This window comes from Bubalus bubalis, chromosome 2, assembly GCF_019923935.1.
Source record: "Bubalus bubalis isolate 160015118507 breed Murrah chromosome 2, NDDB_SH_1, whole genome shotgun sequence".
Classification (NCBI taxonomy): Eukaryota; Metazoa; Chordata; class Mammalia; order Artiodactyla; family Bovidae; genus Bubalus; species Bubalus bubalis.
Genome location: NC_059158.1, coordinates 117,748,166 through 117,775,744, shown reverse-complemented (window position 1 = coordinate 117,775,744; position 27,579 = coordinate 117,748,166). Strand labels below are relative to the sequence as shown.

The window sequence follows — 27,579 nt, the reverse complement described above, 5'->3', positions numbered from 1 at the left end:
TTCATCAACAAGAGAACAAATTAAAAAAAAAAAGGTTGGTTAATTCATACACATGAAAATTATTCTATTAATATGAAGAATCAGGAAAATGTAACCCATTTTCCAAGGAAAAGACACTCAACAGAAGATGAAATAATCCAATGTTAGAATTAACAGATAAAGCCATGAAAGCAGCTGTGACTATCACAATGTAGTAATGACTGATGATAAATAACAAAGAAACTCTAAAACTGTAAAAAGAGCAAATGGAAATAACAGAACTGAAAAATGCAATGCCAGGTACAAAAAGTTCTCTGAATGAGCAAAGCAAAATAGAGGCAACACAGGAAATAATCAATGAACTTGAAGGCAGATCAGTAAAAATTTTAAAATCTGAAAAGAGAGAGGAAAAACATTAAAAAGACAGACACAAAGAGAACAGAACAGACCTCAGAGACTTAGGGAACAAAAAATGAAAGGTGACACAATGAAGTTCCTGAAGGGTGGGGAGGAGGAGGCTGGGAGGGAAGTGGGTAGGAGAGAGGGAGGGGAGAAACACAGAAAAAACACAAAGAAACCTTAGGGATGTCATAATTAAACTACTAAAAATCAAAGATAAAGAAAAATCTTAAAAGCAGCCAGAGAAAAAGGCCCCAATAACAGAAACAAAAAATTCAAACTACCAGCACATTATGAGAGACTATGGAAGTCAAAAAATAGTGAAGTAATATTCCTTAAGTCTGAAAGAGGTACAAAAACAGTCAACCCAGAAATCTTTAAGAGCGAAAATATCCTTCAACAATGAAAGTGAAATAAAGACATTTTTCTAGTAAAAGAAAACCCATTGCCATTAAAACCTGAGCTAAAGAAAGTTCTTCAGGCTGAGGGGAAATGACACCAGAGGGGAAACTGTAGTATTAATGAAAAACATTAGAAATGGTAAACAGGTAAATGAGACTTTTTTCTGCTTAATTTTTGACATACTTTTGAGTATTTAAAGCAAAAATTAAATTGTATTGTGGGGTTACATATGTAGATGTAACACCTATGATAACTACACCATAAGGTAGAGGGAGTGGCAAGAGAGTTAGTATTGATAAATCTACAGAGACGCAAGGGTTCTACTCTGCATTAAGCTTTATTCACGCTAAGTAAAAAATAAAATGGCATACCCAAATCCAACTATACTAATTGTTACATTAAATGTAATAGACTATATTCTCCAATTAAAGGGGACAGACAATCAGTACAGATGAAAGAAAAAGGAAGAGAAGAAAGGAAGAGAGAGAGAGGGAGCCCCAACTATATATTGTCTGCATGGTACACACTTTAAATATGAAGATGGAGAATGAAAAAAGATGGATGAAAGGCAAAGAGTAAGCATAAGTCTGAAGTGGCTATATTAACATCAAATGAAACTTTTAAGAAAAAGAGTAATACCAAAGATAAAGAGAAATTTTATGATAATATAGCAATAAATTCGTCAAAAAGACATAACAGTCTTAAATGCTCGTGCCTATTAACAGTTAAATTTCAAGCATGGATTAACAGGGGCTTCCCTTGTGGCTCAGCTGGTAAAGAATCTGCCTGCAATGGGGGAGACCTGAGATTGATCCCTGAGTTGGGACAATCCCCTGGAGAAGGAAAAGACTACCCACTCCAGTATTCTGGCCTGGAGAATTCCATGGACTGTATAGTCCATGGGGTCACAAAGAGTTGGACACAACTGAGCCTTGCACACACATACATGGATTAACAGTACAAAAAACCAAGGCTCTGCTTTTTAGAACACCTCAATGAATTTCACTGATTTGAAGACTACTCCTCAACAAGCTATGTATGATCTGATGCCTATTTACCTTCTCAGACTCATCTAGATACCCACAGTTCACTTTCTTAATCCTCAACTCCTGAAATACACTCTGTTATGTCTGAAGCAGAAAGAATAACTATTATAAAGTCTTGAAAATTGTATTTGGGAACAGAAACATAAATCCTAGCACTTATAAATGCTCCATCCTCTTTTCATTGTTGTTTTTGTTTTATCCTAATCATTTCTTTCTTCAAAGGTCCTTTTCAAATCTTCCATTTTCATCAGTCCTTTTGGACACATTTGATTTTCACAGCATGATTCCCATGCAAAATTAGTAAGAGTCCTAAAGCCTTCCAACTTGCTATTTCTTAATAAATGGTGTGTGTGTATGTATGTGCCTGTGCATGTACATGAGTCTGTATCTTAGTATTAATTACATTACACTGTTACTTTAAAATGTCTCAAAAATACTTTCAAACCTAGTTCTAAACAGGGAAAAATACATGTTGTGAATACCCTTATATTTTCATGTCAAGTATTTTTGTCAACATTTTGTCAACAACAAAAATTTACATATACATGTAGAGTAGAAATAAAATTACACATCAAGAATAATTCTATTATATATTGCTAGAATATACATACACGGTTTCTTCTGAAAGTCTACAGAAGAAATAGTAAAGTCTGATTACCAACAGATAGCAGGATGTCAGAATTTTGTTTTACAAATTAACACTTGTCTTAAATAGTATAACCATACACATAAATTATTTTTAAAAGAATTTCTGAATAGGTAACACGAGCACATGATAAAAATTTTAATAAATAAAACAGGAAGTACTAAAGTTAGTATCTTTACCATACAAAAAAATTCCCTACAAGGCTGATCTACTAACCAGTCTGTTGCTACCCCAAGAGTCAATCATTTATGTATTCCAGAGATATTTCACACACAGACAGGCATATATATTACTTTAATTTAAAACATGTCACTGGGTTACCTGGGTAGTGAAATCATGACTCTTCTTCTTTAAGCCTTCCTATACTTAGAAAAAGAAAGTGTCATTTCTAAATGGTTTTTAAAGAGACCATAAAATGAAAAAGACAAAGCTATACTAAGTTTATGAAACTGATAAGGGCAATATAATGCTCAGAAAAATTAAACCAAAATTTTTCCTTTGTGGCCCAGGGAAGCAAGTTGAATATACAGAAAAATCTCCCTGGACTGCAGCAGCAATGAGAAAAAATCTACAATGCTGGTTTTGAGCAGCAATGTTAGAAATTGCTTTTGAGAAAGGAATACAATAAAAGAGAGAGTTCAAAAGCACTTCTGAAATTATATCAAAGTGACTAGAAGAGCAGTAGTGGTAATGTAATCAAGTCGGGAGTGAGGGAAGACCTGGACTGATAGAAATGAACAGCAAAAAAAAAAAAAAAAATTTTATACAAAAAATGGTTAATTTATTGTAGTCCTAAATGCTTCTGGGCAGGGGAAAAGTGGGCTTGAGGAGAGTCATTTATAATGTTCTCTTCTTCTTAAAAAACAAAGAGATGAAACAAATATAAAATTTTATCAGGTAATGATTCTGATAAATAGGGGTATATGTTATATTATTCACTGTATCTTTCTAAAAGGAATAAATTTATGAAAGAATATTTTTAAACAGTGAAATCAGTGATGCTTGTAATATAAAAGCAGTAGCACCCCACATGTTGGGTATTACTTTTAATTCTACAAATTCATGTTTCCTTATTAAAAACATTAGTTGACAAAAAGTACTTTTTTTTACTTAATACAATGGTTCACTTTTCTTTTTGTTTTGAAAAACATATCACAGCAAAAACTACTTAAAGATCTCAATTAGTTGCTGACATTAAACCATTAAATGAGAATATTAAAGAGAATCTTTGAAAAAAATCACATTTCAAAAATGAAATGGATAGAAAGCTAGGACAAAAATCATTCAAGAAAAGAATAAACTGAATTTATTATACTAAGTATGGTGTACTTGATTCTATAGACTACATAAGGGAAAAACAGCAGTAGAGTTTTAACTTGAAATGTTGCAACAATTTTAAACCATACAACAGAACAAATAAAAGACCCTAGACCCCAGAACTTTATAGTGCAAAGAACCTTAATAACAGTACAATCCATTTTCTAAAATTTCTTGGTAGTGAGAACCATTAATTTAAAGTTGAAAGAATTTTACCTCAGTACGAATGATCAGCTTCCACCCTAAATATGTTATAAAAACAAAGTAAAGCATACACATAGAGATTTTTACAAAATAAACAAATGATTTTCAAATTTTAAATGAAAAAAGAGGTATACAAATGAATCCCAATGTCAAATTTCATAATACCTCAATTCTCAGCTTAGCTATAGTTTTCTTTAACTTGTGGTGTTAAGGAACTTTCAGAACAAGAAGGTAGTATCTAGTTAACAGGGAATGGTAGCTATAAAGATAACTAGCAATTATTATTTAAAGAGCATTTCCAATCTCCTCCAATGCTCTTCTCACTACATCAAAGTCACTATTTAACCTGACACAAAAACATGTACAAGAACGCTGACTGGAAGAATCTGGACTCCTAAATATCAACAGAAATATTCTTTCAATTCTTCTAGAGCTAAAACTTAATACCTTTACACTAGTAGGGAGGTAAGAACATGGACCATAAAATCAAAAAGTCATGAGTGAAATGTCCACCATTTACTGTCTTATGATTATAAACTTTACTCCTAAGACTGTATTCCTAATACACATTACAAATGTGTATTAAGTCCTCTGAGTCTAATACAAAAATCATTTTTATAGTCCTAGATTCTAAGGCTAGTTTTACTCTTGGGTTCAACCATTTCTTTCTGTGTTTTATGCCATCATTAACGAGGAAGGACTTTTTAAATGCATCAATTATTTATCTTCAAATTGCAGCTTAACAAATATGCTCTTCATTTTAAAGTTATATGTAATTAGACATCATTTCCTTAATTGAGCTGTCCTGTATAAACCAACAATTGTCAGTTTCATTATGTTAAATACAATATATGTCCTTATAATATTCGTGAGGCTAAATAAATAATTCTATGCTATGTAATTTACATGTGGTTCTGGTTAGTAAAATCAATGAACTGGTCACAAAGACCTCCCTATATATTTCATATTTGTTCAAAGTTAGCAGTTCTGGGACATTCCTGGCAGTCCAATGGTTAAGAATTCAGCTTTCAATGCAGGGTACTTGGGGTTAGATCCCTGATCAGGGAATTAAGACCCCAGATGCAGAGGGCAACTCTGCCTGTACACTGCAACTAGAGGAACCCTCTTGGGCCGTAACTAGGGAAAGCCTGTGCCCTGCAAGGAAGACCCAGCACAGTCCTGCCTCCCTCACCAAAAAATGCAGTTCTAAAGTAGAAATTTACGACTTCCCTGGTTGTACAGTGGATAGGAGTCCACCTGCCAATGCAGGGGACATCACTTAGATCCCTGGTCCAGAAGGATTCCACATGTCGCAGGCAACTTAAGCCCGTGCACCACAACTACTGAGCCCACGTTCTAGAGCACGCCAGCCCCAACTGTTGAAGCCCATGTGCAGAGCCTGTGCTCTGCAACAAGAGAAGCCACCGCAATGAGAAGCCTGCCACGGCGGCGGAGTAGCCCCCACTCACCGCAACTAGGAAAGTTTGCAAGTAGCAACGATGACCCAGTGAAACCATATATAAATACACAGTATCCTTTAAATTTTTTTAATAAAGAAATAAAAGTAGAAATTTTCTTTTCTAAATATGTAGCTTAAACTTTGAACACTAGTTAAAAAATTGGGTGAACAATTTAACTATCCCTGTTGAATATATCCCAAATTAGGGTAGTACAGCAGTGGGCCCTGGAGTCAGACTGCCACAGGGCTCAATTCTAGACTACTACTTAACTGAGCAAGTTACTTAAACTCACCATACCTCACATTCCTCATCTTTAAAAAGATAATTATAAATAGTACCCATTTAGCAAGGTTTCTGAAACTGTTATAAAAAGTTATCTCAGAAATAAAACCGTTACAAGGGCCTTGAAAGACATTTCTCAACTCTGGACCTCTGTTTAATTTGTAAATAAAGAGTGCATTAAATTATTTTTCAAAGTCTTTTTCAGCTCCAAAATTCTGTGTGAGTAATTAGGCACTTTTCTTAATTCACTAAAGTGTAAGTGAAGTGTTACAAATACACATTAAATACCATTTTTATACCCTCAAAGTAACCTAATTTTTTAAATGTTTATAGCAGAAGAAAAACTGCACTGTATTTAATTATATTGAATTTTAAAACTTTAAGTAGGCTAACATTTGTGTTTTGTCATAGACCAATATTAAAAACATAGTTTATATTTTTATACAGCTTCCAAACCAACTCTAAACTGTAAGGTATTTTGCATCCTAGTTCCCCTTTTGAAGACGTACCCTCCTTCTAACAACCTTTCATTCACATAATTACTATAACTGAAAAAGTGTTAAAGACATCCTTCTCAAAAGTATCACGCTTTCACAAAGGGCAAGAAGCCTGCAAGGAGAATGTTTAAAGATAAAACGCTCAGCATTACAACAAATGAAGAAAATATCCTTTGGGGTATGGTTTGTGAGTAGGAAGGAGAGAAGGAGTAAGAGTGAAAAAGAGTATGTGACCAGATATATTCAAGGCTGTTCCCTTCCTGGTTCCAAGGATGACTTGTGTTTAAATGAACAGTTTGGAAAGCTTTTGAAAGAAAATTATTAAAATTCCATAAAATTTTGTCCTTTGAAAAAAATTAAGATACTATTTGCCTTTCTTCACTGGTATTAATCAGTTATGCAGGCACATTTTATATATTTTATGATATAAAGGCACGCATAAAGATATAAAGCACTTTCTTGGCGGTGCTAGTGGCAAAGAATCTGTCTGCCAATGCAGGAGCCACAACAGATGTGGGTTCAATCCCTATGTCGGGAAGATCCCCTGGAGAAGGAAATGGCAACCTGCTCCAGTATTCTTGCCTGGAAAATTCCGTGGACAGAGAAGCCTGGCGAGCTACAAGCCCATGCGGCTGCAGTCAGACATAACTGAGTGATCAAGCACAAAGACATAAAACAAGCACACAAAAAATAGTATTAATCGGTACCATACTTAAGAACCAAATTGGAAACATTAATCCAATAACATCACCCTATCTTGCACCATTCCTTAATAATTCATGAATTATTAAGTTCTTGGTAAGCTAGAAAGCATGTTAATGTAACGCTATTATTACTTGACTGCTTTGCTCTTACCTCTATGTTAGTGGCTATTATAGACCACAGTATCATAAAAGAGGGTACAAGTTCCAAAAGAACTGCAGGTGAGCATTCCAATGCTTTTATTACAAGGGAATTTTGTTTCAGAAAATATATTGCCTAAAGAAACATTTTAACCATCCCAGACTAGAGCATTCTGGACTAGAAGAAACACGGTGGAGTAAAATATAACCCACCCTGAGCTAAACTCTTCTAAGCACTTTGCCTCTTAAGAAGTGGGATGAGATCACTCACCATGTCAAGCCACAGAGCTCTCTTATTCTTCTTTTTGTGATGTTCAAGAAGCCAGACCACATATCCAAGATTTTTTTTCAAAAAAAGAAGATAAATATTCAACCTTTCTGTTCTCTCTTTAAATTGTCATCTTATTAGCTTCAATTTAAAAATTATAATGGTGACTGCCAAATCCCCACCTTCACTCCTGAAGTTCCTATATCGTTAACTTCTCTTGGAACATTTCCAATTATGGCTCACAAATACAAATTTCAACCTTACTCAGCTTCTTAAAACCAACTCCTTCATGTCCCACTCCAAACTCACAATCTGGAATCTTCATTGATTCCTATTTACAATACACCAGAAACAAATGCCAAGCCCTAACTATACCTCCATCTTCCAAATCAACAAAAATATTGTGACTGAGCAAAAAACCATGGTAGACAAAGCCTGCTGGAAATAAGAAGCATAAGACAATGTGTTCCCTTCCTTAAGAACTTTTCAATTCAATAAAAAGAGCTAACTGATAACTGTAATGATTACAATATATTGAACTATTACTATATGCCAAGCACTGGGTTGAACCATCTTCATGCATTATCTCAAAAAACAAAAACTCCATAAGATACTATGATCTCCAAGTGACAAAAACAGTATCTGTAGAATCTGAAGTGTACAAGATCACACAACTAGAAAATGGTAGAGCTTGAACTCAAAAATAGCTCTGACTACAAAGCCCTTGCTAACCATAAATAAAACATACAAAACAATGTAGCTGCCAAAAGAAAGGTACAAACAAAAGCAGCAACTTTTCCCAAATTGATCTCTTCTCCATTCCCACTGCCAACACCTTATTTCAGAATTCCTGCAAAACAGGTACTGAGAGGGGTGCTTAAAAATCACACAGGGAGCCCATTTAAATAAATGCTCCTAGGCCCAATCCATAAGATTCTGAACCACTAGGCAAAAGGAGTTTCTGATGCACTTTTTAAAAACCATATCCCTAATTATTGCTCATTCACTCATTTATTCATTCATTCATTCAACAACGATTCAGGTTCCTACTATGTAGCAAGTCCGGTAAATTCATCCCAAATATCTCCTCTACACCTGTTCCGACTAAATTCCATTCCAGAAATACTCTAAAAACCCTATTTTCAACATTCACTCATCTGTGTACTAGATTATTATGCCCTATCAAGTAAAATTATTTTGATCAAAGCTTTCCTGCCATATAATGAACACCTGATACACAAGAAGAGCTCAATAAATGTCAGTACCTTTCCCATTACATAATCTAGATCTGCACTGTTATTACAGACTTCAATCCATAATGTAGGGGAAATGGTGCAACATTTGCTAAGAGGACTAAACACAAACAGCTCTCCCCACTCCCCACTGTATGTGCTTTTCCTTCCCCTGCCTCAATACAAATCCTTAAAGGAAGAGTTTATATTCTGTCTTCACTGCAAGTTCCTCGACTCATCCTGACCACAATAATTCTTCTTTCCTTACTAACCTATAGGACAGGAATTACTACTGCCAGAAAAGGAAATATCTTAACATTTGATTAAGTACAGTCTTATACATCCTCTAAATTCCTTTTTTTTTTAATATTTATTTACTTATGGCTGTCAGGTCTTAACAGTGGCACAAGGGCTCGGTAGTTGCTTTGAGGCATGTGGGATCTTTGTTCCCCAACTAGGGTTAGAAACCCAAATGCTCTGCACTGGAAAGCTGATTCTTAACCACAGGACCACCAGCAAAGCTCCTCTAATTTCTTTTTAATGATTTTTCACTCTTGTCTCATTGAGATTCTTGAGAGCTGATTGTACTACACATTTTCATTATAATTCCAAGAGTTTCTGACCTGCTAAGTATTTAAGTGTTAGTCGCTCAGTCATGTCGGATCTATGCAACCCTATGGACTGTAGACCGCCATGCTCCTCGTCCATCGGATCCTACCGGGAAGAATATTGAACCCGGGTCTCCTGCACTGCAAGCAGATTCTTTACCACTGAGCCACCAGGAAAGCCCCCTGCTAAGTATATAGTTAGCCTTGATATGACAACACCAGTTTTTCCACCTGTGCAAGTAATCCTTAAGTTACATTGCTTTCTGCCTTTTTAACAATATATATTTTTCTTTTAAAAAATATCTAAATGATTTAAAACTGTCAAAAGCTCATCCTCTATGTAAGGAGACTTACATAGTACAGTGTCTCTACCACAGGTATTTGCTGCAGTACCTTGACTCAAGTAGTTTAACTTCTCTAAACCTACATTTCCCAGTCTAAAAACGGAGGTAATACTTCTCAAGCCAATATGAAAAGTAAATGAGATAACACAGAACATTTAGCACAGCACTTGACACATAATTCCTGGTAAATGTTAGCTGTTAGTATTTCCTGATAAACAAAACCTGGAGTAAATTTTTTCTGGAGATTAAATTTAATCATTTCTAAAACAAAGTGACAAAATAAGTTAGGGAATTCACATATTCAGAAAAAGAAAAATCTAAAGTAAGTCAAATTTGCACAGAAAGGTTTCTCTAATTAGTAAGGCTACTACTGCTGCTGCTGCTAAGTCACTTCAGTCATGTCCGACTCTGTGCGACCCTATAGACGGCTGCCCACCAGGCTCCCCCATCCCTGGGATTCTCCAGGCAAGAACACTGGAGTGGGTTGCCATTTCCTTCTCCAATGCATGAAAGTGAAAAGTGAAGTCACTCAGTCGTGTCCGCCTCTTAGCAACCCCATGGACTGCAGCCCACCAGGCTCCTCCAACCACGGGATTTTCCAGGCAAGAGCACTGGAGTGGGGTGCCATTGCCTTCTCCAATGCAGGAAAGTGAAAAGTGAAAGTGAAGTCGCTCAGTCGTGTCTGACCCTCAGTGACCCCATGGACTGCAGGCTACCAGGCTCCTCCGTTCATGGGATTTTCCAGGCAAGAGTACTGGAGTGGGTTGCCATGACCTTAGTAAGGCTAGGATTTTTTAAATAAGATTACGAAAAGACAGATGCTGGGAGGGATTGGGGGCAGGAGGAGGAGGGGAAGACAGAGGATGAGATGGCTGGATGGCATCACCGACTTGATGGACGTGAGTTTGAGTGAACTCCGGGAGATGGTGATGGACAGGGAGGCCTGGCGTGCTGCGATTCATGGGGTCGCAAGAGTCGGACACGACTGAGCGACTGAACTGAACTGAACTGAAGCAAGGATAGAGTTAACTTTACTAATACAAATAATCAATGTGCATAGTTCCTAAGAGGAATCCCCACAGTATTAACAGAAAGAACATGGGGCTTAAATACCAAAAATAATAATAATAATAAAATAAACTTAAATACAAATAGCAACGCTCACACTTAACTACATGATACCAAAAAAGTAAATTCTCTATCCTATTTTCTCACTTGTAAGATGAGGTAAAAATAGCTGTCACAAGATTAAATAAGTAAAAAGCCTGACCAACAGATCCTCCACTAGTGGATCTTTCCCTTCTGTGCTTAAAAGTAAAATTTCCAAACTCTTTTACAATAAGGCTTAAAAGTTCATTAGATACAACATATACCCAATCCAAAGTCAATATTCCAACACAAAATTGGCAGGCAGAAGAAGACTGGAAGGAAAGGAAAGGAGAGATTTTAGACAAGACCAAGTAAGAATCTGACTTTTCAACAGAAGCATGTCTGTTATATTTACTGCAAACAGCATGCAAAACAAGACCCATGAAGTAGTAAGAGTTTTAATGAATGTTTTGGTAACAACTAGATTCTGTGACTGTTTCTGCTCTTCAAGACAACTGGAAAAATAGCGTTATTATTACATATTACATACAGAATTTATTTAAGAAACATGGACTTCCCAATTATATTTTCTCCCACCCACTCAGCTCTTCCTCACTGCTCTCAAACATGAACATCTGTACTAATAGCTAGAATGCGACTACAAGATGAACCACCAACTCCAACAAAATACTATGCTTAAATTTCAAGATGGCCAAGAAGTTTAACTCAACTAGGAAAACTGCTTAATTGATTCTAGATCCAAATACATCCAAGAGCTCTTGGATATATGTACAATAAGACTATAATAACTCTGTTAATGGAAATAATTTACCAATACAGTATTTATTAGGAAAAAAAAAAAGACATTAAAGGGGAAAGAAATTTCACAATGCACAGCTCTGCAAACAAGTATAACAAAATAAAAGCATGTAAGGAGTTCCTTTATATGGCTTGAATGCTGAAGAATTCTGGGGGAAAATATGCAAAAGATAACTTAGGATAATCTTAACTTTACAAGTATTACAGTATTTTTTAAATGCTTAAAAAAAAGTTTTCCTCACCACTGGTATCCAGCCCATTTGAGTCCGCACCTTAGTTCTTAAGCAACCTGTTCTATCAATAATAATCTGTTCCCAAATTTTATTTTATGTTACTATTCCAATACAGATTCCACCCAAAAGTATGCAGACATGGTATCAATATGAAAGAAGTATTTTTTTCTAAATTCTTTTTAAAAGGAGTTATTTTCTTTTATGATCTGTGCTTAGGTGATTCTTTATCTTGTGCTGAAATAAAGGATCACTGGAGGATCTCTAAATTTAGGGATTAAACGTCATTGTTTCCTAACTTTTACAGCTTTTCTTACCTAAGCCCACCAAATTTCATAGACAGCCATTCTTTTTATCACCTTTTGCTTATCTTACATAATGAAATGGAATGAGTATCTGAACTCATTATAATTTTTCACTTATGTAAATGGTAATTGTGGTTGATGAATGCATTCTCTAAAGTACAAAAGAACACACACATTGTAGGTGCATAATTTGCATCTGGAAAACTACAGTACTCTGGAACATAAAACTCTCTATTAAGGGCTTATTTACAGATGTTTATCAAAGGTCCAATTTCAATGAGCTATCTTCTATACGCTATTAAAGTTGAAGGTGTAACTTTCCAGGATTTGTATTAATAGGCAACAAGAAAGACCAAAATGCCTTCTGAAAACCACAATAAGTGTATATCTGGAACTTCCCTGGTGGTTAACACTCAGTTTCCAATGCAGGGAGCAAGAGTTCAATCCCTGCTCAGGGAACTAAGATCTCACATTTCGCATGGGCAATCAAATTAAAAATAAACAAATAAATGGATCTCTAAAGGTGGAATTTCAGACTGTGACAGGTGGTAAAAGAAAGAAGAACTCTTAGATCAGTTTCATTTAAATCATGACTGTCCAGATAACAACCTCTCCCTATGAGATAAAACTAATGTAGTAATATAATCAATAACTGATCATTAAAGCAAAAATATCCTAAGTATAAGGGGCTTCCCAGGTGGCTCAGTGGTAAAAAATCTATCTGCCAATGCAGGAGACACAGGTTCGATCCCTGGGTGGGGAAAATCCCCTGGAGTAGAAAACGGCAACTCACTCCAGAATTCTTGCCTGGAAAATTCCATGGACAGAGGATCCTGGCAGGCTACAGTCCACCGGCCACAAGGAGTCGGATACAACTCAACCACTAAGCATGGGCAGCATCCTAAGTACAGATTGAACCCCTCTCCCCCACACCTCCTGGTCACTCAGTCTGTGTTTTAAATTCAAGGCTGCCCTATCAGAAAGGCACTTAAAGACAGTCAACCTCAAAGAGAAAGCCAGCATACTAATTCAAACATAACCAAGACTGTATTTCAAAAGGGAAAAAATTAAATGAGAAAAAGTTAACACCTTAAGATATTACCATTAGGGCAACAATTATCTACACTAATTTTACTGACAAGGCAATAATTACTAAAGCATAGAATATTAACTATGTAGCAATATTTTTCACTGTAACAAAACATACTTGAAAATTCTTTCTCAGTCAAGCTGCCAAATCTAATTTTAAAACTGACCCTAAACATAAAACTACTCACCAACTGGACTAAGAAGGAAGGCGGAAAAAAAAACACTGGTTTAAGGAAATAAAACTGGATTAAGAAAAATAACTTTAATCAGCCGTCCATCAAAAAGCAACATAGAAGTTTCATGGCTAAACGACACTGGTTTATTATTATATTAATAAATCGCTTATTTCCTTCTGCACGGCTGGGATTTTACAAACTGCCACACTTTCATAAAGGTATGATCATGAGGATTATAGAGAAAGTTCACACAGAACAAATTAAGTGAGGAGTATACCATCCTTTAAGTAACAATAGTTTGCTAAAGAGTAAAAAGGGAAGGGAAAGGCTGACAATCTACTTCTCATAACCCCCTCCAAAACTGGGGGAATTGGAGAAGTAATCATGTATCAGACAGTATTCACAAGCACAAAAGAAAACACTTCCAATAGTGAAACATAAAGCAGTCACTCTGCATTAAAACACAGGCAATATTTTCTACGTTAGTATAAAGTGTGCTATAAACGCCTATTAATACAAAAGGAACGACCACTTCCACACCGTTATATACTTTAGTAAACTACACTGCAGATCTATAATAAACAACTCCTTGAAAAGCAAGTACCTTCCTTTACAACTCTATTACCTTCCTTTTCTCCTTAAGACATGGTCACAGAATGAACCTATACAACTTAATTTTCCTGGGTGCTTCCCCTCCTCCCTCTCCATGCAACGCAAATATACTTTTTACGTTCACAGAAATTCATACCTAGTACCAGTATCTCAGCCTATTTGAAAACTGCTTGATTTTGAAAGTTCTAATAAGATGTGTTCAGGTTGGAAACGAAAAACTACCTTATAAGGGTATAAAAGACTGAAAGCAGGAAGCGGCTTTGACAAAACTAAGGAAGTTGCAGCGCGCTTGCTCACTGGGGGACTTTTTTGAGGCAAGAGAAGTAACACATGACATCTTTCTCTCAAATTAAAATGTGACTTGTTTGGCCGGTAGGAACGTAGTGGGAGATGGAAAAGACCGGGAGTCGAAAAGGAAGAGGAGGTGGGTGGTCCAATGAAAGCCCCCATCTAGGTTCCCATTTTCAGGGTCCGATTCTTCCCTTTCCCCACCCACACCCCGGGTAGAATGTTGTCACAGCGATCTTGCAAAACCTAAAGGAGCGCTTCTCTTTTCTCGCTCCTTTGCCCGGCCAGTGCCCGCGCTCCATTCCCCTCGGCCTCCAAACCTACGGGCAGGAAGGGGCACGGGGCAAAGGAGGGTCGGCTGCGCGGGGCTCGACGACCACCCCCACGCGACCGCGGGCCCCGGGGAGGCGACCGTCCCCGCAGCCCCTCGGGCGGCGCTGCCCACCGCGGTGGGGGAAGGGCCGGGAGGGGTCGCGCGGAGGAAGCCGCTCCCGGGGGGGTTTCTGGGCCGCGCGCCGCCGCCCGGCTCCCAGAGGGTGAAGCGCAGGGGATGAGGGAGGCCCTGACTGCGGGCCCCACCCCTCGCCACCCGGCGCGGCACGGGCTGACACGGCCGGCGGCAGCACCTTGCCGCTCCATTCATCTCCCGGCCTCCTCCTGGCCCCGCCATTTTCCTGCCTCCGCCTCAGTTTCCCCACCCCCGCCCATCAGCCCCCTTACCCCGTGCCACAGTCCACCACACAGGCCGGCAGCCGTCCCGCCATCTTCGTCCTCGCCTGCTGCTGCTGCTGCCGCCGTCTGCTCCGTGCCGGTTGGGGCCAGGGATGGGCGGCGGGAGGTAGAAGCTATCTGATCATCCACGGCCGGGCCACCCTCTCCGTCTGGGGGGGAGCCGGGAAGCCGAAGCAGTAGCGAGAGAGAAGCAGTCTCGGTCAGCGGCTACCACTTCCGCAACCCGGGCAGGCAGGCAGTCCCCGCCCTGCCCCGCCGCGGCCTCCTCCCCCTCTCCCCTCCTCCCCACTCCTGCCCCCACCCTACAACTTCTTCCCCTCACACCGCCTTTCCCCGGGAAGCCAAGATGGCCGCCGGTGCCGACGCCCCGGCCAGGCCAGGCCTAGGCCTCGAGCGCTCCCCCTTCCGGCTCCGAGCGGGCGGGGCGAGAGAGCATGCGCAGTGAGGAGCGCCGCCGGCTGCCGCTCCCATTCCGAAGGTGAGGTGGTCCACTTCGGGTGTTCTCCAGGTAGGGGCGGCTAGGTCTGCCCCAGCCTCCAGTTCTCCTTCTGAAACTGGAAGGGGTTTTTCGTTGCAATTACTTCTGTGCTAGGTTGAGGAAGCGTTGGAATCGCATTCCACAGCCACAACTATCCTCCGGTGCTCCGGGGAAAACGGCCTAATTGAAAACCTTGTCAGCGGCACCCATCCGTTTTTATATCTTGAGCGGCTCCTTTTCTGGTTGGAAAAGAGCTATATCTGACGGAGGGTGAGCTGTTGGCTGAGAGAGGAACAAAGGCTTGCGCCGTGGCTCCTCTGCCTTGGTATTGGTTTTTTGTTGTTGTTTTTTCTTCAGTTACACTTGTGCGTTGTTACAACGGGGCACATTACAAGTGTTACCACAAGGGTTAGATTGTAGGCCACCCGGAGGGCAGGCCTGTGCCCACTAGGAAGGCACACCTCACAGGAATGTACAGGTAAACACCTTACACAAATAAGCTTTTGGTGGCTTTGAATGAAGAGAAAAAAGTACTCTCCGGGGTAGTTTTAGATTGTACTATTCTACTTGCAGGATGAAACCACAGATTAAGGACCAAAATTTTTAATTAAAAAAAATTAAAAACTAGAAAGCCTAGAAATGGCATTTAAACTTCTCAAAGTGTGCATCAGAATTCCGTGGAAGGCTTGTTACAGTACAGAATGCTGAACCACATCCCCTGAGTTCTCTGATTACTTGGTCTGGAGTGGGGCCTGGTAATTTGCATTTCTACCCAGTTCCTAGGTGTTGGTCTGGGACCTCCCCCCACCTAGGAAACCTATAATGTTAATAGCTTTTTTCTCTTCTGGTTTTTCTTCTGATAAACCATGTGGATTCACTTATAGGTGACTGAAATAAAAATATTTTTCCTAAGAAAGGATGTCTCATTACTCCAGAAGATAACATAGAGTGGTGTTAGACCAGGCTGGGCAATGTAATTTAAGCTTTTCATTCATTTGGCAAATAAGAATTGCTCACCCATTCTATTAAGGCAGGGACTATGCTGACCGTTAATATTAAGTAGACACAAAATGAACAAGTTCTCTGCGCTGCAGAGTTTACAGTTTAGTGGAGAAACATACAAACTGTATTAAGAGCAATAGAAATTATAAAGCAGAGGGCTCTGAGAAATGGGGAGGAGGGGTGAGTGAATGGGAGGGAACCAAAAGGTAGGAGAGGCTTCTCTGACAAAAGTGAAAGTCGCTCAATTATGTCCGACTCTTTGTGACCCCATGGACTATACAGTTCATGGAATTTTCTAGACCAGGATACTGGAGGGGATAGCCTTTCCCTTCTCCAGGGTATCTTCCCAACCCAGGGAGTGAACCCAGGTCTCCTGCGTTGCAGGCGGATGCTTATACCAGCTGAGCCAGAAGCGAAGCCCAAGAATACTGGAGTGGGTAGCCTATCCCTTCTCCAGTGGATCTTCCTGACCCAGGAATGAACATGGGGTCTCCTGCATTGCAGGCGAGTTCTTTACCAACTGAGCTATCAGGGAAACATTTAAAAACTGAGGGCCGGAAGATGATAGATAGGGAGGAGAGTGAGGAAGAAGGGGAGAGCCTTCCAGGAAGTGAGAAGAGTCCAGGCCCTGAGGTGAGAATGAGCCTTTTTTCTTCCACAAGTTTAAAGAAGTTCCAAGTGTTCAAAGTGAAGTGAGCCAGGGAAGAAGACAGAATGGGAGGTAAAGCCTGAGATAAGGAGGAATCGAATCATGCGAGGATTTGTAGACTTCTTAAAGCATCTTAAAGTTTAGCCTAAAAGCAACTTGGAATCCATCAGAGATTTAAGGAAATGGTTTGCCTGCTTTGTAAGGAATGGATTCTACAAGGTTAAGAGTGAAGTGAATGCTTATATAGCATATATGATGTTGGCATTAAGAGAGAGAAAATATGAGGAGTAGCATCCAGATGGGATTAGATGTGTACAAAGGAGACTTACTAAGGGGTGTCATCATCATTACCATCCACTGGTGCCCAGTACATCCACAGCTACTCGTATGAAATAAACAAACAAATAAATAAATCTCAGGGGCCGCTTTCCTCAAAGATTTGTCTTTCAAGAAGTCAAACAGAAGTGGTTCTTTGTTCAGGTGCCTTCTGTTTTTTCACTATACATAGAAGATGGTATATGAGGACTCTTTGCTGCCTTTTCCACCATCAAGTATTTAAGGTTTTGGGGGAGAGCAGATGCCCGAAGATTGGCCCTGACAGAAGACGGAGATGTGGTTTGGTTGGGGTACAGCAAATGATTGTTTCCAGTATGACAGGTAGTATGTCTGGACTAACGAGATCTTACCAAAGGGGTCTCAAGAATAGAGATTTGGAACTTGAACTCAGGGAAGTTCTGCTCAGGGAAGCCCGTAGCAGTAGATCCTCAAAATGGCTGTCCAAAATGCTGGTCTTGGGTGGGTTGTCATGAAAGTAATTGTATCAGTGTTCAGAAACTAGAATGCTCCATGATCCAGGCAGGCAGCCTCATTAAGTGAAGAGGGCAATGAGGAGGGTGTGGCAACATGGAGACCCCACAGAAGACAGTAGAAAATTGTTGCCATGTAAGATTGTAGGCCTTCTGTTGCCAAAACCTCCCCTTTTTTTTTTTTTTTTTCAAGAAAAGTTGGAAATACCTGTATTTTTATCTGTTGGTAACTAATTTTTTGAAGACCATATCTGACCCCCAGGCTACCCATTTTCAATGTTTGATTCAAGAGACTGTTTAATGTATACCGGTGTATTACATTCAAATATGAGCTTTGTGTTCATGGTAGTTACTGTGTCTCATTCCGTAGACATGAGGAGACCTGCTGCAGTCTCTTTCACAGAGTCAAGACCTGTCCCTCGTCTGTAAAGGGAGTGACTTGTTAGAAGTGTTTCAGTTTCCAGCACTTGTGAAAACTGTCTGTGGAGGTTCCTCATAACTCACCTACCCAAACGCTTTGCCTGCTTAAGACCCTTTCCACTTCCTGCTTGCTGCATGCCACATTGGTCAGCGTCTGTACCGCTGTGGTGGCTCAGCCTTCTTCAGCTATGCAGAACCTTCTGAGGCATATCCGGCCAAAGCATTTCTGACCACCCTGTTTGCATATGCCCCCCTCTTCCTGCTTACCCTTCTCCAAATACTGAGAAGCAGAGGATGTCAGAGCTAGAAGGCCTCTTGGGGATGATCCTTGATCGATATGAAGAGGAAAGCAGTGGTGGATGAGTGGGATTTGTTTGACTGCCCTAAATTCATTGCTGCCTATTAGTACTCTGGTTTTCCTTTTAGTTCAGGTCAGCTAGGTGCTTTGTTCTTGTCAGTTTCCAAACCCAGTTCCTAGCCTTTTAAGCATTTGTCCATCTTACAGTATCCTTCCAATAAATCCCCTTTTGCCTAAGTTAACAGCAGTCAGTTTCCATTACTTGCATAAATTTAAGAGCTCTAAGTGATACAGAAGCCCAGAGAGTTTAAATGATTTTCCCAATATCTTAGAGAAACTAAGAAACAGAGTCCAGATCAAAACCCAGTTCTGACCCCTTTTCAGGACTCTTAAGTTATAATGCCACAAGCATTGTTTAATTTTGACTGCTATACTGGTTACAGATTACCATGAGATTTCCTAGGTCATTCCTGTTCTTTAACATCAATTTAGCAAATGTCTCTGAATCTTAAATGTCCAAGACTTTCACAGCACTCCATTTCCATTATTTTAAAGTGGGAAACAATATTTTTTTTTTTTTAATTGGGTACTTGTTGCACAGGTGACTATTTGCAAGTTGTCAGACCAATCAAATCTATAGAGAGCATTGATTAAGGCAGATTAGATAAATGGTCAAGATGTCCATGCAGCCCAGTGGTCACAGAGGATGATAGCTATGAACGGTGGCTTCTCCTACTCAAGTCGTGTGACTTTAAATAACTTAGTGTGTAGAGAGAGCACTGACCTTGGAATCAAGAGACTTGAATGTCAGCTTCTTAAATTAATCTGTTTCTTCATCTTTAAAAAATGGTAGGAATATGTAACTCACAGAGTTGTTGTAAAGCATAAATTTTTAAAAAGCATGTTGCAGATTATAAAACAACTATATGAAAAGATCAAAAGGAACATGCTTGAATTATAAAGTAATGACTCTTTTACTTATTACTTATACAGACGTAAAGTTTTAAAGTTTGTCCCTCTTTTCACAGAAATGATCTTGGGGCCCGTCTGCTTACTCTTTTAACGCTGCTGCTGCTGCTAAGTCGCTTCAGTCGTGTCCAACTCTGTGTGACCCCATAGACGGCAGCCGCTACCATCATGCAAAATATTTTTAGAAGGTTTCCTTCAGACTTGCCTTCAGAGCCTGTTGCACATTCCCTTAAATATCTTCATTGGTGGCAAATCTTGGCCCTTGAGTGTTTGCATGTCTCTCATGGAGGCACAGGTCAGCAGTGGCCTGACATGGGGACAGGAGCTCTGGCTGCTGCAGACCTGTGTCATGCAGCATGTGGCATAAGCCCTATTGGAGGAGGTCATCATTAGCCCCACCATAGAGCTGCCAAGCAGACAACCCACAAACTGCAGAACAATTATACCAAAGAAATTCTCACACTATTAAGAAAGTTCTAGGATCCAAAACAAATTTATAACCTGGGATCGGGCAAAGGGAAGGAGAAAACAAAGGGAATTTGACTTTGGAGGGCAGTGGGATTTGAGTACAGAACTTCCCACAGGACTGGGGAAACGGAGTCTTGGAGAGCACGAATAAAACCTAGTGTGCACCAGGAGAAAGGAGCAGTGTACCCACAAGAGACTAAGCCAGATTTGCCTGTGAGTGTCCAGGAGTCTCAGTGGAGGCATGGGTCAACAGTTTGGCCTCAGGTCAAACAAAAGAGAGAGAACACAGCCCCACCAATCAACAGAAAATTAGATTAAAAATTTACTGAGCATGCCCCTGCCCAGTAAACAAGACCTAGTTTCCCCCACAGTCAGTCTCTCCCATCGGGAAGCATCCATAAGCCTCTTATCCTTATTTATCAGAGGGCAAACAGAATGAAAACCACAATCACAGAAAACTAACCAAACTGATCACATGGACCACAGCCTTGTCTAACTTAATGAAACTATGAGCCATGCTCTGTAGGACCACCCAAGACAGGTCATGGTGGAGAGTTCTGACAAAACATGGTCTACTGGAGAAGAAAATGACAAAACACTTAAGTAATCTTGCTTTGAGAACCCTATGAACAGTATAAAAAGGCAAAAACATACAACACTGAAAGATGAACTCCCCAGGTCAATAGGTGCTCAATATGCTACTGGAGATCAGTGGAGAAATAACTTCAGAAAGAATGAAGAGATGGAGCCAAAGCAAAAACAACACCCAGTTGTGAATGTGACTGGTGATAGAAGCAAAGTCTGATGCTGTAAAGAGCAATATTGCATAGGAATCTGGAATGTTAGATCCCCGAATCAAGGCAAATTGGAAGTGGTCAAACAGGAGATGGCAAGAGTGAACATCAATATTTTAGGAATCAGAGAACTAAAATGGACTGGAATGGGTGAATTTAATTCAGATGACCATTATGTCTACTGCTGTGGGCAAGAATCCCTTAGAAGAAATGGAGTAACCCTCATAGTCAACAAAAGAGTCCAAAATGCAGTATTTGGATGTAATCTCAAAAATGACAGAATGATCTCTCTTCATTTCCAAGGCAAACCATTCAATATCACAGTAATCCAAGTCTATGCCCCAACCAGTAATGCTGAAGAAGCTGAACAGTTCTATGAAGACCTACAAGACCTTCTAGAACTAACACCAAAAAAAGATGTCCTTTTCAACATAGGGGACTGGAATGCAAAAGTAGAAAGCCAAGAGATACCTGGAGTAACAGGCAAGTTTGACCTTAGAGTACAAAATGAAGCAGGGCAAAGGCTAACAGTTTTGCCAAGAGAATGCACTGGTTGTAGCAAACACCCTCTTCCAACAACACAAGGGACGACTTGACATGTGGACATCACCAGATGGTCAACACTGAAATCAGATAGATTATATTCTTTGCAGCCAAAGATGGAGAAGCACTATACAGTCAGCGAAAGCAAGACCAAGAGCTGAATGTGGCTCAGATCATGAACACCTTATTGCAAAATTCAGACGTAGATTGAAGAAAGTGGGGAGAACCACTAGACCGTTGAGGTATGACCTAAATCAAATCCCTTATGATTATACAGTGGAAATGACAAATGGATTCAAGGGATTAGATTGATAGAGTGCCTGAGGAACTATGGACGGAGGCTCATGACATTCTACAGGAGGTCGTGATCAAAACCATAATCAAGAAAAAGAAATGTAAAAAGGCAAAATTGTTGTCTTGAGGAGGCCTTACAAGTAACTGAGATAAGAAGAGAAGCAAAAGGCAAAGAAGAAAAGGAAAGATATACCCTTCTGAATTCAGAGTTCCCAAGAATAGTAAGGGGAAGTAAGAAAGCCTTCCTCAGTGATCAGTGCAAAGAAACAGAAGAAAACATTAGAATGGGAAAAACTAGAGATCTCTTCAGGAAAATTAGAGATACCAAGGGAACATTTCATGCAAAGATGGGCTCAATAAAGGACAGAAACTGTATGGACCTAACAGAAGCAGAAGATATTAAGAAAAGGTGACAAAAATACACAGAAGAGCTATCCAAAAAAGATCTTCATGATCCAGATAGCCACAATGGTATGCTCACTCACCTAGACCCAGACATCCTGGAATGCAAAGTCAGATAGGCCTTAGGAAGCATCACTACAAACAAAGCTAGTGGAAGTGATGGAATTCCAGTTGAGCTATTTCAAGTCCTAAAAGATGCTGCTGTGAAAGTGCTGGACTCAATATGCCAGCAAATTTGAAAAACACAGCAGTGGCCACAGGACTGGAAAAGGTCAGTTTTCATTCCAATTCCAAAGAAAGGCAATGCCAAAGAATGTTTAAACTACGACACAATTGCACTCATCTCACACACTAGCAAAGTAACGTTCAAAATCCTCCAAGCTATGCTTCAACAGTATGTGAACTGAGAACTTCCAGATATTCAAGCTGGCTTTAGAAAAGGCAGAGGAACCAGAGATCAAAATGCCAACATCCGTTGAATCATAGAAAAAGCAAGAGAATCCCAGAAAAACATCTACTTCTGCTTTATTGTCTACACCAAAGCCTTTGACTATGTGATACACAACAAACTGAAAAATTCTTCAAGAGATGGAAATACCGCCTTACCTGCTTCCTGAGAACTCTGTATGCAGGTCAAGAAGCAACAGTTAGAACCGGACATGGAACAATGGACTAGTTCTGAGTTGGGAAATGAGTACGTCAAGGCTGTATATTGTCACCCTGCTTATTTAACTTACACACAGAATATAACGTGAAATGCCAGGCTGGATGAAACACAAGCTGGAATCAAGATTTCCAGAAGAAATATCAATAACCTCAGATATGCAGATGACACTGCTCTTATGGCAGAAAGCGAAGAGGAACTAAAGAGCCTCTTGATGAAAGTGAAAGAGGAGAGTGAAAAAGCTGGCTTAAAACCCAACATTCAAAAACCTAAGATCATGGCATCTGGTCCCATCACTTCATAGCAAGTAGATGGGGAAACAATGGAAATAGTGAGAGACTATTTTCTTTGTCTCTAAAATCACTGCAGATGGTGACTGCAGCCATGAAATTAATAGATGCTTGCACCTTGGAAGAAAAGCTGTGACCAACCTAGACAACATATTAAAAAGCAGAGACACTGCTTTGCTTACAAGGGCCCATCTAGTCAAAGCTGTGGTTTTTCCAGTAGTCATGTATGGATTTGTGGGCTGAGCCATAAAGAAAGCTGAACACCAAAGATGATGCTTTTGACCTCTGGTGTTGGAGAAGACTCTTGAGAGTCCCTTGGACTGTAAGGAGATCAAACCAGTCAATCATAAAGGAAATCCATCCTGAATATTCATTGGAAGGACTGATGTTGAAGCTGAAGCTCCAATATTTTGGCCACCTGATGCAAAAAACTGACTCATTGGAAAAGACCCTGAAGCTGGGCAAGATTGAGGGCAGGAGGAGAAGGTGACGACATAGTATGGGATGGTTGGATGGCATCACCGACTCAATGGACATGAATTTGAGCAGACTCCGGGAGTTGTTGATGGATTTGGAAGCCTGGTGTGCTGCAGTCCATGGGATCACAAAGAGTCGGACTTGACTGAGTGACTGAACTGTATTAACTCGAGATGACTTAAAAACTGCTTCTGACCATGTTTCTAAAAAGTAGTTCTAGAAAGATTTGTTGAATAGGCACATCCCTGAGATAAAAACATTATATACTCATGGGGACTTTCCTGATTATCCAGTGGTTAGGACTCAGCACTTCCACTGTAGGGGGCATGGGTTCATTCCCTGATCAGGGAACTAAGATCCTGCATGCCACATTGCATGGCCAAAATCCAAAACAACAACAAAAACAAACAAACAAAGCAAAACAACACAAAACAAAAATTACACTCATTCTATGTTTAATTTCAATTGAACAAATATTTTATTTAGTAATCTTATCTGTACAGTGTTGAAATGGGGTGAGATTCTGTAGAATATCACCCTAGTTCCCACCACCACCTGCAAATGATGAATAGTTTATTTAAAATAGAACTCTCCATTTGAAAGTAAATCATAGTTAGACACCCCCTAGACACATACCATATTACATATAAAAAAAAAAAGTCCATATAAACTATAAATCCTCAATGTAGAATAAAATCTTTACTCCTCTTTGGTCTGCTAAACCCACCATGTTCTGGTTCCTGCCTCCGTCTCAAATTTTTTTCCTCTCCTTGAGCCATTGGCCACATCAGCCTTCCAGCTCTTCACACATCCCAAGGCCATTCCCACCTGCATCTTCTCCCCTAATCAGTAGTTATTCCTGAATCAGTTTTATCTTATCTCCTCTTAGAAGGTTTTCTTGGTCACTCAATCTGAAATGGCCCGCCTCACCCTACCACATCACCATGTTTTAATTCTATGGTGAAATTCCTCATGTTTTATATCAGTTCATTGCATTATTGTCCATTTTACCAACTAGGAAAATATCCCCAGTGGAATTTGAAGAGGACCTGGCATATAATAAGTGGTCAACAAATAGTTGACTGGATGAGTTGGATAATAAAGATAAAAATATAAGTATATCAGAAAATCAGAAGAAATTTTAGGAAAATAATCTGAAAGTGGAAGAGATGTTTTCTTAAGTAAAAGTAGAAATCCATCACCATTCATGGAAAGATTTGGTTACATAAATTTCCAGTGGCTAAAGATTTTTTTTAGAAATTATGGGATTAGAAAAATATTTATATCATGTATGACAAAGTCAAAATGGTAAGAACAAGGCAAATAATCCAACAGAAACATTGGCAAAGGGTTTTAACACAAACTCCCTGCAGAAGAAATTTAAATGGACAATTAACATAGACAAAGAGGCTTTTCATTGCTGACAGTACGGGAACCACAAATCAAACAATGACAGATACCATTTTTCACCCATGATTCACAACATTTAAAAAGAAAAAAAAAAATCCAGTGCTGAGAATATATAGAAAATGGACATGTATTGAACAGTGTATGTCAGTTGCTCTAACATTGTGTCAGTTCTTAAAAGTGAATTGCCAGTTGCTTCATTTGCTATTATCTTCTCCCATTCTGAAGGCTGTCTTTTCACCTTGCTAATAGTTTCCTTTGATGTGCAGAAGCTTTTAAGGTTAATTAGGTCCCATTTGTTTATTTTTGCTTTTATTTCCAATATTCTGGGAGGTGGGTCATAGAGGATCCTGCTGTGATGTATGTCAGAGAGTGTTTTGCCTATGTTCTCCTCTAGGAGTTTTATAGTTTCTGGTCTTACGTTTAGATCTTTAATCCATTTTGAGTTTATTTTTGTGTATGGTGTTAGAAAGTGTTCTAGTTTCATTCTTTTACAAGTGGTTGACCAGAGTTCCCAGCACCACTTGTTAAAGAGATTGTCTTTAATCCATTGTATATTCTTGCCTCCTTTGTCGAAGATAAGGTGTCCATATGTGCGTGGATTTATCTCTGGGCTTTCTATTTGTTCCATTGATCTATATTTCTGTCTTTGTGCCAGTACCATACTGTCTTGATAACTGTGGCTTTGTAGTAGAGCCTGAAGTCAGGTAGGTTGATTCCTCCAGTTCCATTCTTCTTTCTCAAGATCGCTTTGGCTATTCGAGGTTTTTTGTTTTTCCATACAAATTGTGAAATTATTTGTTCTAGCTCTGTGAAGAATGCTGTTGGTAGCTTGATAGGGATTGCATTGAATCTATAGATTGCTTTGGGTAGTATACTCATTTTCACTACATTGATTCTTCCAATCCATGAACATGGTATATTTCTCCATCTGTTAGTGTCCTCTTTGATTTCTTTCACCAGTGTTTTATAGTTTTCTATATATAGGTCTTTAGATTCTTTAGGTAGATATATTCCTAAGTATTTTATTCTTTCCGTTGCAATGGTGAATGGAATTGTTTCCTTAATTTCTCTTTCTGTTTTCTCATTATTAGTGTATAGGAATGCAAGGGATTTCTGTGTGTTGATTTTATATCCTGCAACTTTACTATAGTCATTGATTAGTTCTAGTAATTTTCTGGTGGAGTCTTTAGGGTTTTCTATGTAGAGGATCATGTCATCTGCAAACAGTGAGAGCTTTACTTCTTCTTTTCCAATTTGGATTCCTTTTATTTCTTTTTCTGCTCTGATTGCTGTGGCCAAAACTTCCAAAACTATGTTGAATAGTAATGGTGAAAGTGGGCACCCTTGTCTTGTTCCTGACTTTAGAGGAAATGCTTTCAATTTTTCACCATTGAGGATAATGTTTGCTGTGGGTTTGTCATATATAGCTTTGATTATGTTGAGGTAGGTTCCTTCTATTCCTGCTTTCTGGAGAGTTTTGATCATAAATGGATGTTGAATTTTGTCAAAGGCTTTCTCTGCATCTATTGAGATAATCATATGGTTTTTATTTTTCAATTTGTTAATGTGGTGTATTACATTGATTGATTTGCGGATATTGAAGAATCCTTGCATCCCTGGGATAAAGCCCACTTGGTCATGGTGTATGATCTTTTTAATGTGTTGTTGGATTCTGATTGCTAGAATTTTGTTAAGGATTTTTGCATCTATGTTCATCAGTGATATTGGCCTGTAGTTTTCTTTTTTTGTGGGATCTTTGTCAGGTTTTGGTATTAGGGTGATGGTGGCCTCATAGAATGAGTTTGGAAGTTTACCATCCTCTGCAATTTTCTGGAAGAGTTTGAGCAGGATAGGTGTTAGCTCTTCTCTAAATTTTTGGTAGAATTCAGCTGTGAAGCCGTCTGGACCTGGGCTTTTGTTTGCTGGAAGATTTTTGATTACAGTTTCAATTTCCGTGCTTGTGATGGGTCTGTTAAGATTTTCTATTTCTTCCTGATCGAGTTTTGGAAAGTTGTACTTTTCTAAGAATTTGTCCATTTCTTCCACGTTGTCCATTTTATTGGCATATAATTGTTGATAGTAGTCTCTTATGATCCTTTGTATTTCTGTGTTGTCTGTTGTGATCTCTCCATTTTCATTTCTAATTTTATTGATTTGATTTTTCTCCCTTTGTTTCTTGATGAGTCTGGCTAATGGTTTGTCAATTTTATTTATCCTTTCAAAGAACCAGCTTTTGGTTTTGTTGATTTTTGCTATGGTCTCTTTTGTTTCTTTTGCATTTATTTCTGCTCTAATTTTTAAGATTTCTTTCCTTCTACTAACCCTGGGGTTCTTCATTTCTTCCTTTTCTAGTTGCTTTAGGTGTAGAGTTAGGTTGTTTATTTGACTTTTTTCTTGTTTCTTGAGGTGTGCCTGTATTGCTATGAACTTTCCCCTTAGGACTGCTTTTACCGTGTCCCACAGGTTTTGGGTTGTTGTGTTTTCATTTTCATTCGTTTCTATGCAAATTTTGATTTCTTTTTTGATTTCTTCTGTGATTTGTTGGTTATTCAGCAGCGTGTTGTTCAACTAATCTCGAGAATATACAAGCAACTCCTACAGCTCAACTCCAGAAAAATAAATGACCCAATCAAAAAATGGGCCAAAGAACTAAATAGACATTTCTCCAAAGAAGACATAAAGATGGCTAACAAACACATGAAAAGATGCTCAACATCACTCATTATCAGAGAAATGCAAATCAAAACCA

At 39.1% G+C, this 27,579-nt stretch overlaps 1 protein-coding gene and 1 long non-coding RNA gene across 2 annotated transcripts in view; one reads left to right on the top strand and one right to left on the bottom strand.

Annotated features, from left to right (window-relative positions):
* ACTR3 (actin related protein 3) overlaps positions 1-15,143 on the bottom strand; it is a 47,426-nt gene extending 32,283 nt beyond the window's left edge. Inside the window, exon 1 of the mRNA XM_006047450.4 lies at positions 14,855-15,143. Coding sequence (XP_006047512.1) covers positions 14,855-14,898 — 44 coding nt within the window. The 5' untranslated portion in view covers positions 14,899-15,143. The remainder of the gene's footprint in view (positions 1-14,854) is intronic.
* LOC112582340 overlaps positions 14,160-27,579 on the top strand; it is a 30,936-nt gene continuing 17,516 nt past the window's right edge. Inside the window, exon 1 of the long non-coding RNA XR_006548370.2 lies at positions 14,160-14,270. This is a non-coding gene — a long non-coding RNA (uncharacterized LOC112582340). The remainder of the gene's footprint in view (positions 14,271-27,579) is intronic.